We start from the raw sequence: 18384 nt of genomic DNA, 5'->3' as shown, positions 1-18384 counted from the left end.
ATTAACCCCACCAGGCATTTCTCAGTGACAGGGTGTTCCGAGCCCTGCCTCACTTCCCACACCCCTGTCACCCTGTGAAGCCTCCATGACCCCCTGTGGCTTGACCTGCAGGACCTGGGGCCACCCTGAGGGAGGAGATGGGGGTGCAGCGTCTGACTCCTGCTGAAAACCCTAGAACCTGGGAGTCAGAGCCGCCCTAATTAAGATGGAGATGATGATAGGTAGGTAGATAGGTAGATCACAAGTACTCCACATGCCATGCAGAGCGATTAGAAAACTGGAAAGTGGTACTTTGTAGACCATTAAGTCTCCCAAAAATCTCAGCATTCTAAAATCATAGTCTTTATTATTATTTATTATTATTATTATTATTATTATTATTATTATTTTATTCTTGATTGGGAGGTAGTCCTGCCTGTCTGCTCCCTTTTCCCCAGAGCTGACCCCAAACCCCGCAGACAGGTGAAGTGCCCCTTCTCCTCCCCAGCGGGTTGACATCTCAGTTGAGAGGCTGTCCAGGAAAGCGGTTAAAAGCACAGATATTTTTTGAAACAGATCTGCCAGAGTTCAAATCCAAGTTCATCGTTTATACCCGATGAACTATTTGGCTTAGAACAAATTATGAATTTCTCTCTACCTCCATTTTCTTGTCTGGAAACAGAGATGAATAAGTGCTTAAGTCTTTAAGTGCTTAGAGTGATGTCTGGTACACAGACTTGTCTATGGAAACTCCCTGTCGAATCTTGCTAGGATTTAGTGAATGCAAATACGAACACCTAAAAAATGGTCCTCCTGATTCTGGCCATTACAGCACTCACTGCATGTCCTTGACAACCAATGTCTTCCTTGAAAATTCACAGCACTGATGGGGAAAGGCTTGATCCATCCTGCTTGACAGAGGAAACCACGGAAAGCAGAAGAGGGAGGGAGGGGCTTCCCCCAAACAGCAGCAGGCTTGTGGGAGCTGGAGTTGGGCCTTGAGCCCACATCAGCCTGACTCCAGGTCCACACATTCCAGGCCCTTCAGGCACAATCCTGAGTGTTTTTCAATGGCTTCCAGTTTCAGTCTCACAACAAAGCCATAAGAGAAGTCCCCTGGGCCAGGCAAGGGACACGTGGAGCTGACTTGTGTTTCCCTCCAGGTGTGGCAGGTGAGCCGGAGCTGCAGGTGATCCAGCCTGAGAAGTCAATGGCTGTCGCAGCAGGACAGACAGCCACTCTGCGCTGCACCCTGACCTCCCTGCTCCCCAGTGGGCCGGTTGAGTGGTTCAGGGGAACAGGGCCAGCCCGGCAGTTAATCTTCGGTTTCAGAGGAGGCTCCTACCCCCGAGTGACAAATGTTGCAGACACCACAAAGAGAAACAGCACGGACTTTTCCATCCGCATCAGTAACATCACCCCAGCAGATGCTGGTACCTACTACTGTGTGAAGTTCCAGAAAGGGACCCCTGACGTGGAGTTTAAGTCTGGACCAGGCACCAGGATGTTTGTACATGGTAAGTCCGGATTCCTGAAAACCCAGCCTGGTTGTTCTAAAGACAGATCACAAGCTCCAGGCTCTCAGCCCAAGGCTCCCCCTTTGTCAGCCTTTGTGTTAAAGTTGAGGATAGAAGGTGGGGATAGTGAGAAATCACAGCACGGGAGCAGAGTGAAATATAATCCCAGGGCTCCTAGCAAGAGAGTTAGAATCTTACATTTTCAAAGGCCACAAAATAGACCGGAAAGCAGAGTGAGTAAAATTACAGGCACCAGGGCCAAATGGCCTGGATTCAACTTCTAACTCTGCCATTTTCAAGCTGTGTGACTTTAGTGACTTCCTTAAATTCTCTGTAGAGAATTTAAATTTCCTCATCTGTAAGATAGGAATAATAATTGTACTCACCTCGTAGATTTGTTATGAGGAGAACAAACGTAAATGAGTTTATACATATAAAACACTTAGAAGAGCACCTGTAACCTAATTATTGTATTAGTGTATATTGTCACTATTCAGGATATTAAAACCAATTAGACCTAAAAACATAATCTTAAAGGCATGAAACCATAGATTCACAGAAACAAGGAATGAAAGAATTATTGAGGCAGAAAATTATAAAAATCACATCTGGGGATGTGGAATATATAATCCTTATATTTCTCAAAATTTGCCCTTGATTCTTTAAGACCTGTATATTTTTGGATTTGGTCCTGGCTGATAGAATCATGGCTGAAGACAAAGCCCACAAAGACTCTAAATAGCATCCATACAGGAGAGCATGGGAAGCAGAGCAGTTAGTTCGGGCCTGTTCATATTGATGACTTAATGATCATGTTGTTTTCTCTGTAAAAAAATTAATGTGATAACTTACTCTAACAGAACAGAATAGAAACATACATCAACAGAATTTTTTAATTAAAATGTTAGCGCCTCCGGGCCTCAGAAAAGCGAAGGGAACTGGTAGGCAGTCTTCTGAGACAAAGAGAAGGTCATATGATTTTCAAGAATTGAAAATAAAAAGCAAGTTATATGAGAACCATTTGAATGAGATCAGCATGAGATGTATACAGGCAGCATTAGAGGCTAGAAGACAAGGAGTGGTGCCTTCAAAATTCTTAAGGAAAATGATGTCCAACTTAAAATTCTAGATCCAGCCAATCTGTTGAATTTGTGACATCACCAAGAGCTACCTTTCAATGTAACCTTTCTGTTTTACCAAGATAAAAGTTAAACAAAGAAAAGTAAGAATGGGAACCAGAAAAGGGGACTGGAGATTCCAAGATAAGAGCTGTGCAGGAGGCATAGGAATAGCCACTAGGCCATTCCAGAACAGGAGGACTGAGGGCTTTAAGAAGGCATCTCAAAAAGATTGAATCACTAGAACATTAGTCTTCAAACTCATGCCTACCATTTCTAATATTATTTAAGGTTATATTGAAATATTAGCCAATGCTTTCAGAAAGGAGAAAATAGAAAGCATACAAATTATAAAGGAAGTAGAAAAACTATCTCTCTTTGTAGATGATATGGTATCTGGAAAACTTAACGGACTCAAGGTTAAACTATTACAAACTATAAGATACTTTAGTAATGTGGCAAGTTATAAAATCAATAAACAGAAAGCAATGAACTTCTTATAAGCAAACAAAAACCAGTTAGAAGATATAATGGAGTAGATGACCACATATACAATAGCAAATTTAATACTTTGGGCACCTTCTATCAAAACAGTGATAAGGACTGGATTTACTTGCCCACGAAAAATCTGGGCAAACTACATGGAACAATGGTTGACAAGACATTGGACAACAGGCAACAAAGGACAGTAATCCCTGAGAGATGAGAGACAAATGACATGGAACCCAAGGTTGCCTCCAGCTTACTCTCGGAGAAAGCTTCCATGCCACCATGCAGTAGGAGAGAACTCAGATGGAGCATGGAGGCCTCCTCAAGTTGAAAGAAGGAGCTAGAAGTCTAAGGAGGGCAAAGTGGCTGGAGTTTTCAGAGGAGAGCACCAAAGATGAGAAAGCTACACAGAGAGAGAACTCCAAAGATCTTGAGTATTTAGCTGAGTACTGAAGAGTATGTTCATGAGGATATACATGTACACGAGTATATGTACATGGCCTCAAGAGAAAATATCCCTGGAGCTCACACAAGGCCAAGAATGGTGCCTGTTCCCACCAACCTGAGCAAAAAAACTCATAATTCATGGAGCATCTGGTACAGTATGCAGAAGGGTTCTGCCTCAGTAAGAGGTAAAAAGGGAAAAAAAAATAGCCCTAGACCAAATGATGCTATGGTCCTGCATCACAAAGCTTAAATACAACACATGAAAACATCAAACTGTTTCCAGGTAATTTAACCAGGTCCCAAAACAAGTTCAAGCATATTTATAGGATCACAAAATATCCAACACTAAACAAAGTAAAATTCACAACTTCTGGCCTGCAATAAAAAACTACCAAGCTGACAGATAATAACTACAGTTATCGTGGTGAGCACAGAATAACATATAGAATTGTAGGATCACTGTGTTATACACCTGAAACTAATATAGCACTATATTTCAACTATATTTCAATAAAATTTTTAAAATTACCAAGCATGAAAGAAGCAGGAAAACACAATTTATACTGTGAATCAATCATCTGAAACCTAACCAGAAAAGACAGATGACAGGATTAGTACACAAGGACAGTAAAGTTAGTATAACTACACTATATGGTCAAATAGAGGAAAGAGTGAATGTGTGAAGTAGAAGCATGAAAAATATTCTCAAAGATCCGTGTTGAACTTTTAGAGATGAAAACTGCAATGTCTATGATGAAAATGTAGACTGGATGGGATTCATGGCAGTTAAGACACTGAAAAAAATTCAAGAACTTAATATACAGCAACAGAAACTATCCAAAATTATACACAAAAATGTAAAAGACTGAGAAAAGATAAACAGAGCATCAGTCAGCTATGGGAAAACCTCAAGTGGCCTACTACATATGTATTAGAGACTCTAAAGGAAGAAGGGGACAGAAAGAGTATTTGAAGAAATAATGGTTGTATTTTTCCAAATATGATGAAAACTATGAACCTATGGATCCAAAAATCTCAGTGAACCCCAGGCACAAGAAACATGAAGGAAACTACACCAAAGTGTATCATATTCCAATTGCATAAAATCAGTAATAAAGAAAAGATCTTAAAAACAACCAGAAGAAAAGGGAAATATTCGATACAAAGGAAGATAAATTTGACAGCAGATTTCCCATTGAAAAATTATGTAAGCCAAAAGATAGTGGAGAAACATCTTCAAAGCATTTTTAAATGAGATAATATAACAATCCTAAATGTTTATTCACCCAATAGGAGAGCTTTAAAATACATGACACAAAAACTCATAAAATAGTAAGGATGGAGAGAGAAGTCCACAGCTATAGTTTCAAGTTTCAACACTCCTCTTTCAATAACTGGTAAGACAAGTAGGCAGAACATCACTAAGTATGTAGAAGACTGAACGGCATTATAAAACAATCTGAGTTAACTGACATTTATAGAACACTCCATCCCAAAACAGCAGAGTACACATTCTTTGTGTAAAAACACATTCTTTTCAAATGCAAAGGGAACACTTACCAAGATGCATCATATCCTGGGCTATAAATTGTCTCAGTAAATTTAAAATAGGTCAAGTCATACAAAATGTGTTCTTATTGGAATTATATTGATAATAACAAAATGATGTCTGGAAAATCCCCAGATAGTTGGAAACAAAAGGATACACTTTTGAATAACATGTTATCAAAGAAGAAGTAAAAGGGAAATGAGAGAATATTCTAAACTGAATGAACATGAAAGCACAACATACCAAATTTGTGGATGCAGCCAAAACAGTGCTTAGGGGGAAATTTATAGCACTAAAATGCCTATATTAGGACAGAAGAGAAGTTTCAACTCAGTGACCTTAAAAATTAGAACAAGAAGAACGAGTGAAACCCAAAGTAACCAGAAGAAAGGAAATAATAACAGAGCAGAAATCAAAAATAGAAAATGGAAAACTAGGAGAAAACCAATAAAACTGAAAGCTGGTTCTTTGAGAAAATCAGCAAAATTTATAAACTCTTAGCCACACAGTCAGTCAAGAAAAAAGAGAGAGTACACAAATTACCAATATCAAGACTGAGAGATGGGGTGCTAGGCTGGCTCAGTTGGAAGAGCATGCGACGGTTGATCTCAGGGTCATGACATTAAGCCCCACCTTGGGTGTGTAGAGATTACTAAATAAATAAATAAATAAATAAATAAATAAATAAATAAATAAATAAATAAACTTAAAAAAAAAGAATGAGAGAGGTAACATCCCTATCTCTTTAATGCATATATTAAAAAGATTATAAGGAAACTATGAAAAATTTTATACCTATAAACTCAACAACTTAGATGAAATGCACAAATTCTTCAGAAGACACGGGCTACTAAAGCTCACTCCAGAAGAAGTCAATAGCCTGATTATTTCTATATTTATTAAAGAAATTGAATTTGGGGGCACCTGGGTGGCTCAGTCGTTAAGCGTCTGCCTTCGGCTCAGGTCATGATCCCAGGGTCCTGGGATCGAGCCCCGCATCGGGCTCCCTGCTCAGCAGGAAAGCCTGCTTCTCCCTCTCCCACTCCCCCTGCTCATGTTCCTGCTCTCGCTGTGTCTCTCTGTCAAATAAATAAATAAAAATCTTAAAAAAAAAAGAAAGAAATTGAATTTGTAGTTTAAAAAGCCTCCCACAAACAACAGCCCAGGCCCAGATGACTTCACTGAGGAACTCTATCAAACACTGAAGAAAGAAATGCTAACAATTCTACACAAATTCTTCCAGAAAATTGGAGAGAGAGTGATGCTTCCCAATCAATCCTTAAAACCAGCATTACTGTGATACTAAAGCCAAATAAAGAAAACTTGAAGCCAATATCCCTCATGAACATAGAATTATTATAAAGCTACAAAGATCATTCACTGTAATATTGGCATCAAGATAGACAAGTAGATGGGGTGCCTAACTAGCTCAGTCAGAAGAGCACTCTTGATCTTGGGGTCATGAGTTTGAGCCCCACATTGGGTGTAGAGATTACTAAAAATAAATAAACTTGAACAAAAGATAGACAAATAGATCAATGAAACAGAATAGATTCCAGAAATAATATCATGCATATGGTCAATTGATTTCTTTAAAAAAAAGTAAAGGCAATTTCATGAAGAAAGAAGCCTGCAACAATAGTGGTGGATCGATAGAGGGGAGGGGGTTGGGGGGATGGGTTAGCCTGGTGATGGGTATTAAAGAGGGCACGTTCTGCATGGAGCACTAGGTGTTATGCATAAACAATGAATCATGGAACACTACATCAAAAACTAATGATGTAATGTATGGTGATTAACATAACAATAAATAAATTAAAAAAAATAGTGGTGGATCGATTGGAAAATTAGTAAGCAAACCAGTGGAACAGAATAAAAAATCCAGAACAGTTCCTCCCACCACAAGCCAAAATTAATTCCACATGGATCAGATATTTAAATAATGAAACTGTGCAAGTATGAGAAGCAATCATGTCTGGATTCTTTTGTAATCCGGAAATGGGGAAAACCTTCCCAACTATAATTCAAAACAAATAATCAAGTCAAAAAGTGAGCAGAAGATATGAAAAGACACTTCTCTGAAGAAGACATACAAATGGCTAACAGACACATGAAAAAATGTTCATCATCATTAGCCATCAGGGAAATTCAAATCAAAACCACATTGAGGTACCACCTTACACCAGTTAGAATGGCAAAAATGGACAGGGAAAGAAACAACAAATGTTGGAGAGGTTGTGGAGAAAGGGGAACCCTCTTACACTATTGGTGGGAATGCAAGTTGGCACAGCCACTTTGGGAAACAGTGTGGAGGTGCCTCAAAAATTTAAAAATAGAGCTACCCTATGACCCAACAATTGTACTCCTGGGTATTTACCCCAAAGACACAGATGTAGTGAAAAGAAGGGCCATATGCACCCCAATGTTCATAGCAGCAATGTCCGCAACAGCCAAACTGTGGAGAGAGCCGAGATGCCCTTCAACAGATGAATGGATAAAGAAGATGTGGTCCATATATACAATGGCATATTACTCAACCATCAAAAAGGATGAATACCCAACTTTTACATCAACATGGATGGGACTGGAGGAGATGATGCTAAGTGAAATAAGTCAAGCAGAGAAAGTCAATTATCATATGGTTTCACTTATTTGTGGAACATAAGGAATAGCAGGGAGGACATTAGGAGAAGGAAGGGAAAAATGGGGGGGGGGAATGGAAGGAGAGATGAACCATGAGAGACTATGGACTCTGAGAAACAAACAGGGTTTTAGAGGGGAGGGGGGAGGGGTGACTAGTTAGCCCGGTGATGGGTATTAAGGAGGGCACGTACTGCATGGAGCACTGGGTGTTATACGAAAACAACAGATTATGGATCACCACATCAAAAACTAATGATGTATTGTATGGTGACTAACATGACATAATACAATTTTTTTAAAAATGCAGGAACAAAAAGAAGAAAAAATGATAATTTGATCATATTCTATGAAAAGAAACTCATGTATGGAAGTGTGTGTGCACACACTATGTTGCAACTTATAATACAAAGAATCACCCCTAACGTATATAGAGAGCTTCTAAAATTTTACAACAAGCAACTTTATAGAATTATGGGCAATAAATATGAGAAGACAATTTATAGAAAGTGAAATAGAAACATCTCCTAAATATATAAGAGTATGTTCAATCACCCTCACATGAAAGGATATGCCATTTAAAACTACATTGAGACACAATTTCTCACCTATCTGCTTGGCCAAAACTCCAAAAGTTTGACAACAAACTCTGTTGGAGGAGCTATGGGAAAACTGATATTTCCATATTTTGTATGTAGAAATTCAAAATCACGTAAGTCATAAGGAAGTGGATTTGGCAATATTTAGCAAAATTACATGTTACATATACATATATACATTACCCTGTGTCCTAACAATCTTACTTTTAGAAACTTATCCCAAAGATATACTAACATAAGTGTAAGATGATTTATGGTTAGGCTCTTGATTACAACACTATGTGTAAGAATAAAAGACAAGCTGCTAAATAAATTATGGTAGAGTCACACAATGGAGTACTATAACTTTAAAAAGACATGAGAAGAAGTCAGCACTTTGCTTCAGCATGACCCACAGAATATCATTAAACAAGAAGCAGAGCACACCATCTTTTATGTCAAGAAGAGTGGGAAATACAAGCATATCCATATTTGGTTATATTCTTTTAAAAGAGGAATAAAAGTGCAGAGGATCATAGGGGAAGGGAGGGAAAATGGAATGGGAAGAAATCAGAGAGGGAGACAAACCATGAGAAACTCTTGACTCTGGGAAACAAACTGAGGGTTGCTGGAGGGCAGGTGGGTGGGGCGATGGGGTAACTGGGTGACGGGCATTAAGGAGGCACGTGATGTGATGAGCACTGGGTGTTATATGCAACTAATGAATCATTGAACACTACATCAAAAACTAATGATGTACTATATGTCAGCTAATTGAATTTAAGTAAATAAAAATAGGAAAAAAAATTTACCTATCAGGGAAGAAGGCAAGAGGGTAGAAGGGACAGGGATGAAAGTTAGACTTCTCTGACTGTCCTTTGCCTGAGGTTTTGATTCTATAAACGTATGCACATTTTAAATAATTAATAAATTAAAAATTAAAAAATTCCTAAATATCTAGACTACGAAATCTAAAATTTAACTAATTAATCTAACCATATATTGATGGCTTACCCAGATAAGGAGCAATTATTTCAAGAGACTTTGAAACACAGGGTTTTAGCTCAGATTCACCAAGCAGATCTGAGACAAATATTTGAGTGCCAGGAACCCCAGTAGGCAAGTGGTGAAGTCGGACAGTTAGTGAAGGGTGTGTCATCAAGCCCGCCACCACTGTGGGCAAATGGAGCTTAATCAGATGAGAAACTATGGGAAATGATACAGAACGTGTATCAAATGTATCCCTCTTGAAAGGAAAGAAGTTTGGGCTAATTATATACCAACTCCCTCTCAGTCATTGACTGAGAACTCTTCTCAGAGGGTGTTAGATGCCCCATATTTTCAGTGTTCCATGTGCACAGACAACCTTCCATAAAAGCAACCTTCTGAAAAAGCTTTCAGGAGAAAACATGCATATACAGGCATTTGGAAGTAGTCCTGAGTGCACTGGAGTGGTCAAGCTCAAGGAATCTGGGTGTGCCTTGGAGAGTATACATTATACATAATAATTTGTATCTATATCCCCAATGAAACGTATCTTAAGAACAAGGAGAACCATGAAGAAATCCAAAACTCTATTCAGTGATTTGGTAATAATATTTGGTGTTGGTGTTTATAAGTATTATATATGTGTTGTAGGTTAAAGCAAATAAATATGTTGGTGTCCTTAGGAACTGGAATTTTCAGCATGAGAGAAAGATACAGGGCAGAAACAAAGATGTTAAGTTTAACAACTGCATTCTTTTTTCTTTTTTTTTTTAAGATTTTATTTATTTATTTGAGAGAGAGCGAGAGAGCACACGTGTGCACTCAAGCAGGGGCTAGGGGTAGAGGGAGAAACAGACTCCTGGCCAAGCAAGGAGCCTGATGCAGGACTCGATCCCAGAACCCTGGGATCATGACCTGAGCTGAAGGCAGGCACTTAACCAACTGAGCCACCCAAGTGCCCTAAAAACTGCATTCTTAAAACTGGATTATAACTATCAGTATTAACCTGTTTAATTGTCTCCCTCCTTAAAAAATACTTACTTCATAGCCCTGTCCCCCAAAAAGGACCTGGAAGCAGTGACAACCTAGTAGTAATGAGCACCACTAAAACACAGATTATGGTCTCTTAATAGCACTTCCACAAAAAACAACCAGGGCTGCATAGGGCAATGACGGATTCCGGATCTTGGACAGGAAATGTGCAAAATGAGCACGGAATATTTTATTGTGTGAAAAGCAAGGAAGCTATCAATGTTTACTGAAATTATATAAAAAAAAACTCAGGAACCAATTTCAAGGAGGCTTCCACTGGCTAAAGATGAGATGATTTGAGCATTAAAAAGTATAAAAATAAAAATAGATTGACATCTATCAATCCATGTTAAAAACCATGATTTTATAATGATACAAAAATAAAAACTTCATTGGTCACCTCTGGGGGCTACTAAGGCACCAACTCATTGTTCTAAAATCTAAAGGAGAGTAAGCAAAGGCATTTTTACCCTGCCTTTCCTTTATGAACTGTATGTCAAAATAACCAAAAATAGTTGGAAGGAAAAAATAATTTCAACTGATACAGACAGAAGGAATAGTAACATTAGTAGTCACCAGTGTATAACCCCTGGTGGAATGATGGGTCTAGACATTTTTATCTACATTTGTTAAAGATTTGAGCTAAAGGCTGGTAGAGAACTTCACAGCAGATAGATCAAGCTGACAACACCCAAAGCCAATAGTCAATCTGAACACCATAAAAAGAAATAGCTAGATATTACATGCCTCCTAATGTAATGCATTAGGAAGTTGTTGGCAACACCTATGAAGTATTCTTGCCAAAATTATGAACCTTGTTCTAATCAACTAGATCCTTTAGATCCAACTGCAGTCAATATAGGGGAAAGAAGATCATTTCAAACGATACAACAGGAATATATGCAAGAATATGGAAAATTCTGCAGGTTTTTCCAGCAGACTTGGGTTTTTTCAACAAATAAATATTAAGAAAAATAAGAGGAAAGGGAAACTCTTTTAGAAAAGGACATGTAAAAGAAATAGCAAGGGGTGCCTGGCTACCTCAGTCAGTAAAACATTCAACTCTTGATCTCAAGGTGCTGAGTTCAAGCCCCACATTGGGCAGGGAGCCTACTTAAAAAAAAAAAAAAAGACATAGCAACAAAATGTAATAATGGATCTTGTTTACATCCTTATTCAAACAAACCAATTATAAAATATTTATGAGACAAGCAGGAAAATTTGAATACTGACAAGTATTAGATAATATTAAAAGAACTATTATTAAATTTTAAGTATGATAATGAGATTTTGATTATGTTTAAAAATAATTTTTTTAAGAGAAGAGAGAGAGAGAGCACAAGCGGGGGACAGTGGGCAGAGGGAGAGGGAGAGAGAATCTTAAGCAGGCTTGACACCCAGCACGGAGCCCAACGTGGGGCTCGATCTCACAACCCTCAGATCATGACCTGAGTCGAAATCAAGAGTTGGATGTTTAACCAGCTGAGTCACCCAGGCACCCCTTGATTATGTTTAAAAAATAATTCTTAATTCTTAAGTATACATGCTGAGGTAGTTGTGAATGAAATGACAGTGTCTAGTTTTGCTTCAGAATAACGCAGTGGATGGGAGAAGTATAAATGAAACATTGGTTGATAATTGTTAAAGTCCCAGGATGAGTACTTTGTATTTTTCTTTTGAGAGAGAGAGCAAGCATGTGTGAGCAGCGGGGTAAGGTGGGGGTGGGGAGAAGAGAATCTTAAGCAGGTTTCACGTTCAGCATGGAGCCTGGACTTAGGGCTTGACCTCATGACCCTGAGATCATGACCTGAGCCAAAATCAAGAGTTGGACCCTTAACTGACTGAGCCACCCAGGCACCCATGTACTTTGTATTTTTAAGGTGTGTTATAAACGTTTTTTTTTTTAACCCAAGCCTGTATACTCCCTGAAAAGTCTTTGTGCACTCCTGGGGGTTCATGTACCCTAAACTGAAGTTCACTACAGTATTTAGCAGTATCAAACAATCTGGGAGGAGTTATACCTATCTGGCAGAAAGTTTAGGGATGAATTTGTTATAGGCTCATTAAAACTAAGCAAATAAAAAGAATAAGACAATTAGGGGCACCTGGCTGGCTCGGTCAAAAGAGCATGCGACTCTTGATCTCAGGGTCATGACTTCAAGCCCCACATTGGGTGTAGATATTACTTAAATAAATAAAAACTTTAAAAAGAGAGAGAGACAATTAAAAACTGGGGGGGAAGCTATACAAGAAAGGAAATATAATCATGATATATTACGGGGCCCAGTTGTGAACAATGCTCCTTTGGTCATAATAATATAAATGATGAATACTGATAAAAGATTTTGATGTGTCTATGATAAGAGGATGTAAGGAAAGGAAGTGTGAATGACAGGTGGCAGGAGATGTGAGAGCTAAACCATCATCTTCCATAGTAGTAGGTATATTCATAATATATAAAACTGAAAAAAAGAGAAATAACTGTATAAGCATCTTATTTAGAAACACAGAGAGAGGGCACCTGGGTAGCTCAGTTGGTTAAGCATCCAACTCTTGATTTCAGCTCAGGTCATGATCTCAGGGTCGTGGGATCAAACTCCGTGTCAGGCTTCGTGCTGACTGTGGAGCCTGCTTGACATTCTCTCCTTCTCCCTCTGCCCCTCCCTGCTCAACACAGAGAGAATCAAAAGAATTGATTCCAAAGAATCAGCTATAATAGTTAAAAGTGGTTGGCCTGTAATTTTTTTTCTAGAAGAGGAAGCAAGAGGATCTGATGTTTTTAGTTCTCTACCTTATATGATTTTTTGGACAATGTACTTCAGGAAGGAGGGGAGAGAGGGAGGGAAATGACAAAATCTGATCTGTATTTTAACATGATCACCAAGGTCTGTCGAGTGCATGTGGCAAGGATCGAGGCGCGGTCAGTGAGGCCAGTTGGCAAAGCTATTACAGTAAGAAGTGTCATAATAAAAATTACACAGAGGAGAAAACTGGAGATGAGAGATTGAGGTGAGTCTAGCTGGGCGAACCATAACGGCGGGTATCACACTAGAAAGTAACTTGCCATCTTTATATTTCTCTCTTCCCTCTCAACTTTGCCTTGACGGAAGCTAAGCCCTCTCTTCCAGAGGTTTCTGGCCCCTCCAACAGGATCAGCCCAGGCCAGACAGTGAATCTCACCTGCACATCAACTGGCTTCTTTCCCAAAAGCATACACCTGAAATGGCTTGAAAATGATGTGGAGCTTCCGGCATTTCAGACCCTGGTCTTCCTGCCTAGAGATGCTGGATCCTACACCATCGTCAGCACGGTGCTGGTGACCCTTGACTTATCCTCACTCCACTCCCAGCTCACCTGCCAAGTGGCTCACAATACATTGCAGAGCCCCCTCAGTAGGCACGTGAACATCTCCAAATTCCTCCAAGGTAAGGGCCCCCACCTCCCACCCAAATGGCCAACCCTTGGTGACCACCACCAGTTCCCTGTTTGGAGCGCTTCACCTGCGTCCTCCCATTATTCTTCACCAAACCCCACATAAGATGGGTACAAGGTCCCCTATCTTATCCGACCATCCTCTTCTTACACGATGCCATGGTCGGGTCCTTCTCCTTCAGAGCTCTTTTCACTTTCTTGTATTTGGGGGGTGGAAGCTCATTCATTCATTCAGCAAGTTTATTGAGCATCTGCGATGTGGCAGTATCATTCTACGTGCTGCGGAGTCTGTGGTAAACAGACCAGACCTAGTTCTACTCCACTAAACTCACAGTCACATAAGCCCCATCAACAAGATGCAAAAACTATATACAGTTCTAACTTTTTTTTTAAGATTTATTTATTTGAGGGAGAGAGTGCTGGGAGGAGGAGCAGAGGGAGAGGGAGAGAGAGATCCCAAGCAGACTCCCCACTGGGCACGGAGCCCAGTGCAGGGCTCAATCTCACAACCCTGAGGTCATGACCTGAGCCAAAACCAAGAGTCGGATGCCTAACCGACTGAGCCACCTAGGCACCCCACACGCTTCTAACTTATAACATGTGCTATGAGAGAAAAGAACTGAGTATTAAAATAGATGAAAACAGGAGAAATATAATATACTGAGGAAATGCCTTTTTGGAGAAGTGATGTTTGAATCACAGCATGAAAGATGAAAGGGGTCAGCCAAGGAAAAAGTGGAGTGTTCCAGGCAGAAGAAACAGCGGTGCAAAGGCCCTGTGACGGGGGTGGGGAGCGAGACATGTTTGAACAGTAGAGAGGAGGAAGAGGTCCATGTGGTCAGGGCTTAGTGAGAAGAAGGGTGCATGGAGAAGGCGGAGGCTGGAGAGAGAGGAGCAGGAGCAAGACCACACAGGGCTTCAAGCCACAAGAAAGAAGTTGCTCCCTCTTGCACTGTCTACGTGAACTCTTAACACCATTGTGCAAGCCACCACGCTTTGCTGCCAGTCATTGCATTTGAAACACACTTCTTAAACCCACCCCCACATCAGGGGAGGGGACAACGCAGGGGACAATGCAAGACTACACCCCTGCCCCCCTTGCTCTCCTCATAAGGATGAGGCCATTACTGCAGTGTTCAATATGGAAGGAAAGTAAAGGAAGGAAATCACCCTTTCTGCTCTGGAAGTCCACAGCCTGGCCTGGGCAAGGGTGTCCCGAAGGTGTTTGCACTCTCCTCAGCCACCACCCCCCAGCAACCTCAGAGGGCAGAGACCCACTCACTTCCTACAAATGGGCACATCCTTTCCAGGGCTCCAGAGCCCCAGTGCTCCTTCTCCGTCTGCTCCAGCCAGAGCAAATCAAAGAGAAAACCCATTAACAGCATCACAGTCTCCACAACCCCCCTCACCACTGGAGATAATTTGTGGTACCAAGGTAAAGAGTTTAGCTCATCATTTTGGAAATGCCTCCCTCCCTAAATAGTAGTCTGCCCTTGCTTAGCCAAAAGATACCACAAGAGGGTTCCAGCTTGGAAACGGAATTCTAGACTCCACCTAGAGTATCCCAAAAAAGCTATGTGTCCCTGCTTCATGCAGATGAGGAAATCAAGGCTCAGAGAAATGAAATGACTTGTCCAAGGTCACATGGCTCTTAAGTTTGTGAGCTGGAATTTGAACCCAGTAATACACCTCTTGGATGATCATGTCAGACCTCCCTCCTGTAAGAAGTCCCCATGCAGAGATACCAAAGCAAGGCAGTCCCCCTTCCCCAGGGAAGGTGCTTTGGTCATGGTCAGCTAAGAGATGGGCATTGTGCTGCTCTTTGCACTCTCTCCAAACCTCTGGCTCCTCCTCCTTCCCCATACCAATGAAGAGACACTCCATCAACCCCAATCATCCAAGCCAGAGACCTGTTTTACCCAACCCACCACCAAGTTCTACCAAATTCACTTCTCACGTCTCTCTCTGAACCCATCCATTTCTTTCTACTGTCACTGACCAGGTTCATCCCCAAGTTCAAGGCAACCTGGACACCACAGCCACCTTCTCTCATATCCACCATTACCCTCAACAGTGCAGCCCCTAAATCCCCAGCAGTCAAAGACATTTTATAAAGGAAGCCAAGTCTTGTCGCTCCTTTCCTTAAAACCCTTCGGTGGCTCACCACTCCTTTTACAAAAATATAACAAAATAAAATCCTTATCAGGGCGTTCAACAGCAATCTTCAAACATTTTTATTCACATACCCCTGAGGTAATTGTGAAGAACTATGTAGTTCCTCATATATTTTAAAGTTAACATCCAGAATTGTTCATCACAGACTTAAGTAGTTGCACGGGCCAGAAAACCCTGGGATTTTACAAATGTTACATCTCTCTGAAATGTTCAACGGAAAAATAAAGCCATACGGATTTGATTTCCACCATCATCCATTACAACAGACATAAACAAGCTCTTCTTTGATAATCAGAAATTTTATAACATTCCTTTTTCTTCCTAAATTTGTATTTCCATTCTAATTCCTGGGGAGAACTTTACCCCACTGTAAATATATTTTATATTTGAAAGTCCTTATTGACCACATCATCACACATATCATAGAGAACTCTGAGAAAACAGAGGACTACCATAAATATATATATGTATTGAATTTTATATATAACAAATTACATATAACTTATTATGTATAACATTCATTATATATATAAATTGAATTTTTAAAACTTTTTCTTATGACCATAGGCTCTAAGTGTTAAAAAATTCTTTTGGATTGAATTACACAATTGATCAAAACAATCTAAATATCCAACAAATTGTGATAAACAATTATTAAAATAACCATTAAAATGTTATCAGAAACGCAGCTCAGTGAGCTAGATGGGGGAGATTATGATGCTTTGATTAAAGTAGGCTTTCCGGCCCGCAGGATTTTTGAATTGTCCTTTTGTTTTGTGTCCCAGAGTCTTTACACCAAGGGCACTGCCCCATAGCTAGATTCGGATGTGTGGGAGGAAGGCCTTCCCTCTGTAATGTTGGGAGAAGGCCCGAGGAAGAGGAGACAGGAGTAGGCATTCTCAGGCAGATCAATTTCAGGAAAGAATCATATGAGGGCTCAGGACCTGGAAATTAATTATATTAAACTACCAATGTATGGACTCCTTAGGATGTCGTTATGTGCCCTCAGGGGTAAGTATAGCACCAGTAAACGCAGACAGTCTTTATGGTCACTGGTCATCTTGCCCATGCTCCCCCTCACTCACTCTGATCATTTTTCTGTCCTTGGACACGCTAGGCTTCACCTCAAGGCCTCTGCCCATGCCCTACCCTCTGCCTGAGATGCACTTTCCCATACCTCCCCTCGCCCAGAGCCTGCCTTCCTCTGGCCCTCCAGCAGCCCCTTTGCCTAAGGTTCCAGTTACCAGGACTGCATAACAAATTTTCCCCAAACATATTCCAATGCTCTAAACTTACTCCAAATCTCCCAAATTATGATGCTCACATATTCTGTAGGGCAGGAATTTGGAGAGGGCCTGGCAGGGATGGCCTATCTCTGCCCCATGATGTCTGGGACCTCACCTGAATGACTCCACAGCTGAGATTATCACAAAGCTGCCTCACTAACATGTCTGGCCATTGGTGCTGGCTATGGGTGAGGGGCTTCAGTTCTTCCTGGCATCGGCCTCTCCTGATTATCTTTCCACACAGGCTAGTTAGAGCATCCTTGTAGCTTGATGGCTCTGTTCCAAAAGTGAATGTCCCAAGAGTCCCAAGGGGAAGTCACATCAACTTTGATGACCAACCCTTGGAAGTTACAGTGTCACCTCTGCTATACTCTCTTCTTCAGGCAGTCACAAAGTCCCACCCAGGGTCCAGGGCAGAAGTAGACTCGCCTTCCAGTGGGGAGTGGCAAGGTTCCGGAAGACACCTGGGAATTTGCTGTGGCCATTTTTGGAAAATACAATTTGCCACACATAGTTAACTCCTATTCGTTTTTCATACTTCTGCTGAAAGGTCACTTCTTCCAGAAACTCTTCCCTAACCTGCCCCACCTCCAGACCTGGTCAGGTACCCCCGTGTAGGTTCTCAGAACCCCTCCGAGGCTCACGTGACTGCTTTTCTTCTTCCCTGTTCTCCCCACCAGAGCAGGAGCTCGGTGTGTGTCTGTCTTACTTACTGCTGTAGCTCAAGAACCAAGGGCAGTGCCTAGAAAGGTAAGGATGCTCCTTGAACTTCAACAAAGGAAGGGCTATTGTTTCAGTTATACCCACAGTGACTGTTTCATCCCACCGAGTCCCAAGCCTCCAGTTGGCCATCCTCACCTGCTACGTGCAAAGGTTCTACCCTGAAGTCATACAAATCACCTGGCTGGAGGTGAACAGACGCTTTAAGGCCTGTGAGCCTCCCACCCCCACCAAGAACCCAGATGGCACATTCAGCCAAGACAATCATATCCTGGTTCACACCTCAGAGGACAAAGCGCTGTTCACCTGCGAAGTGTGGCAAGAGGCCCAGCCACTGATCCAGGCCCACGTGCGGCTGAGTGAGTCCAGAGGCCAGCCAGCGTGTTTGGGTGAGTAGGGGTGGAATAACCCAGCAGCTCAAGGTTCAGACCTGGA

At 41.0% G+C, this 18384-nt stretch overlaps 1 protein-coding gene across 6 annotated transcripts in view; it reads left to right on the top strand.

Moving 5' to 3' along the window:
- LOC112827375 (signal-regulatory protein beta-1-like) overlaps window positions 1-18384 on the top strand; it is a 40870-nt gene that overhangs the window by 445 nt on the left and 22041 nt on the right. For 5 of the 6 annotated variants that reach the window (XR_012374740.1, XR_012374739.1, XM_073880638.1 and 2 more), the window contains exons 2-4: window positions 1143-1496; window positions 13447-13761; window positions 18027-18338. Coding sequence is in view for 4 of the 6 variants with exons in the window: in XM_073880638.1 (XP_073736739.1) it covers window positions 1143-1496; window positions 13447-13761; window positions 18027-18338 (981 nt within the window). In the remaining 2 variants the exon portion in view is untranslated. The remainder of the gene's footprint in view (window positions 1-1142; window positions 1497-13446; window positions 13762-18026; window positions 18339-18384) is intronic. The other variant, XM_073880640.1, reaches the window with a different exon arrangement.

Source organism: Callorhinus ursinus, unplaced genomic scaffold (genome assembly GCF_003265705.2).
Source record: "Callorhinus ursinus isolate GAN/ISIS: 27379988/994484 unplaced genomic scaffold, GSC_fseal_2.0 scaffold38, whole genome shotgun sequence".
Classification (NCBI taxonomy): domain Eukaryota; kingdom Metazoa; phylum Chordata; class Mammalia; order Carnivora; family Otariidae; genus Callorhinus; species Callorhinus ursinus.
This window is presented reverse-complemented; position numbering and strand designations above follow the sequence as displayed.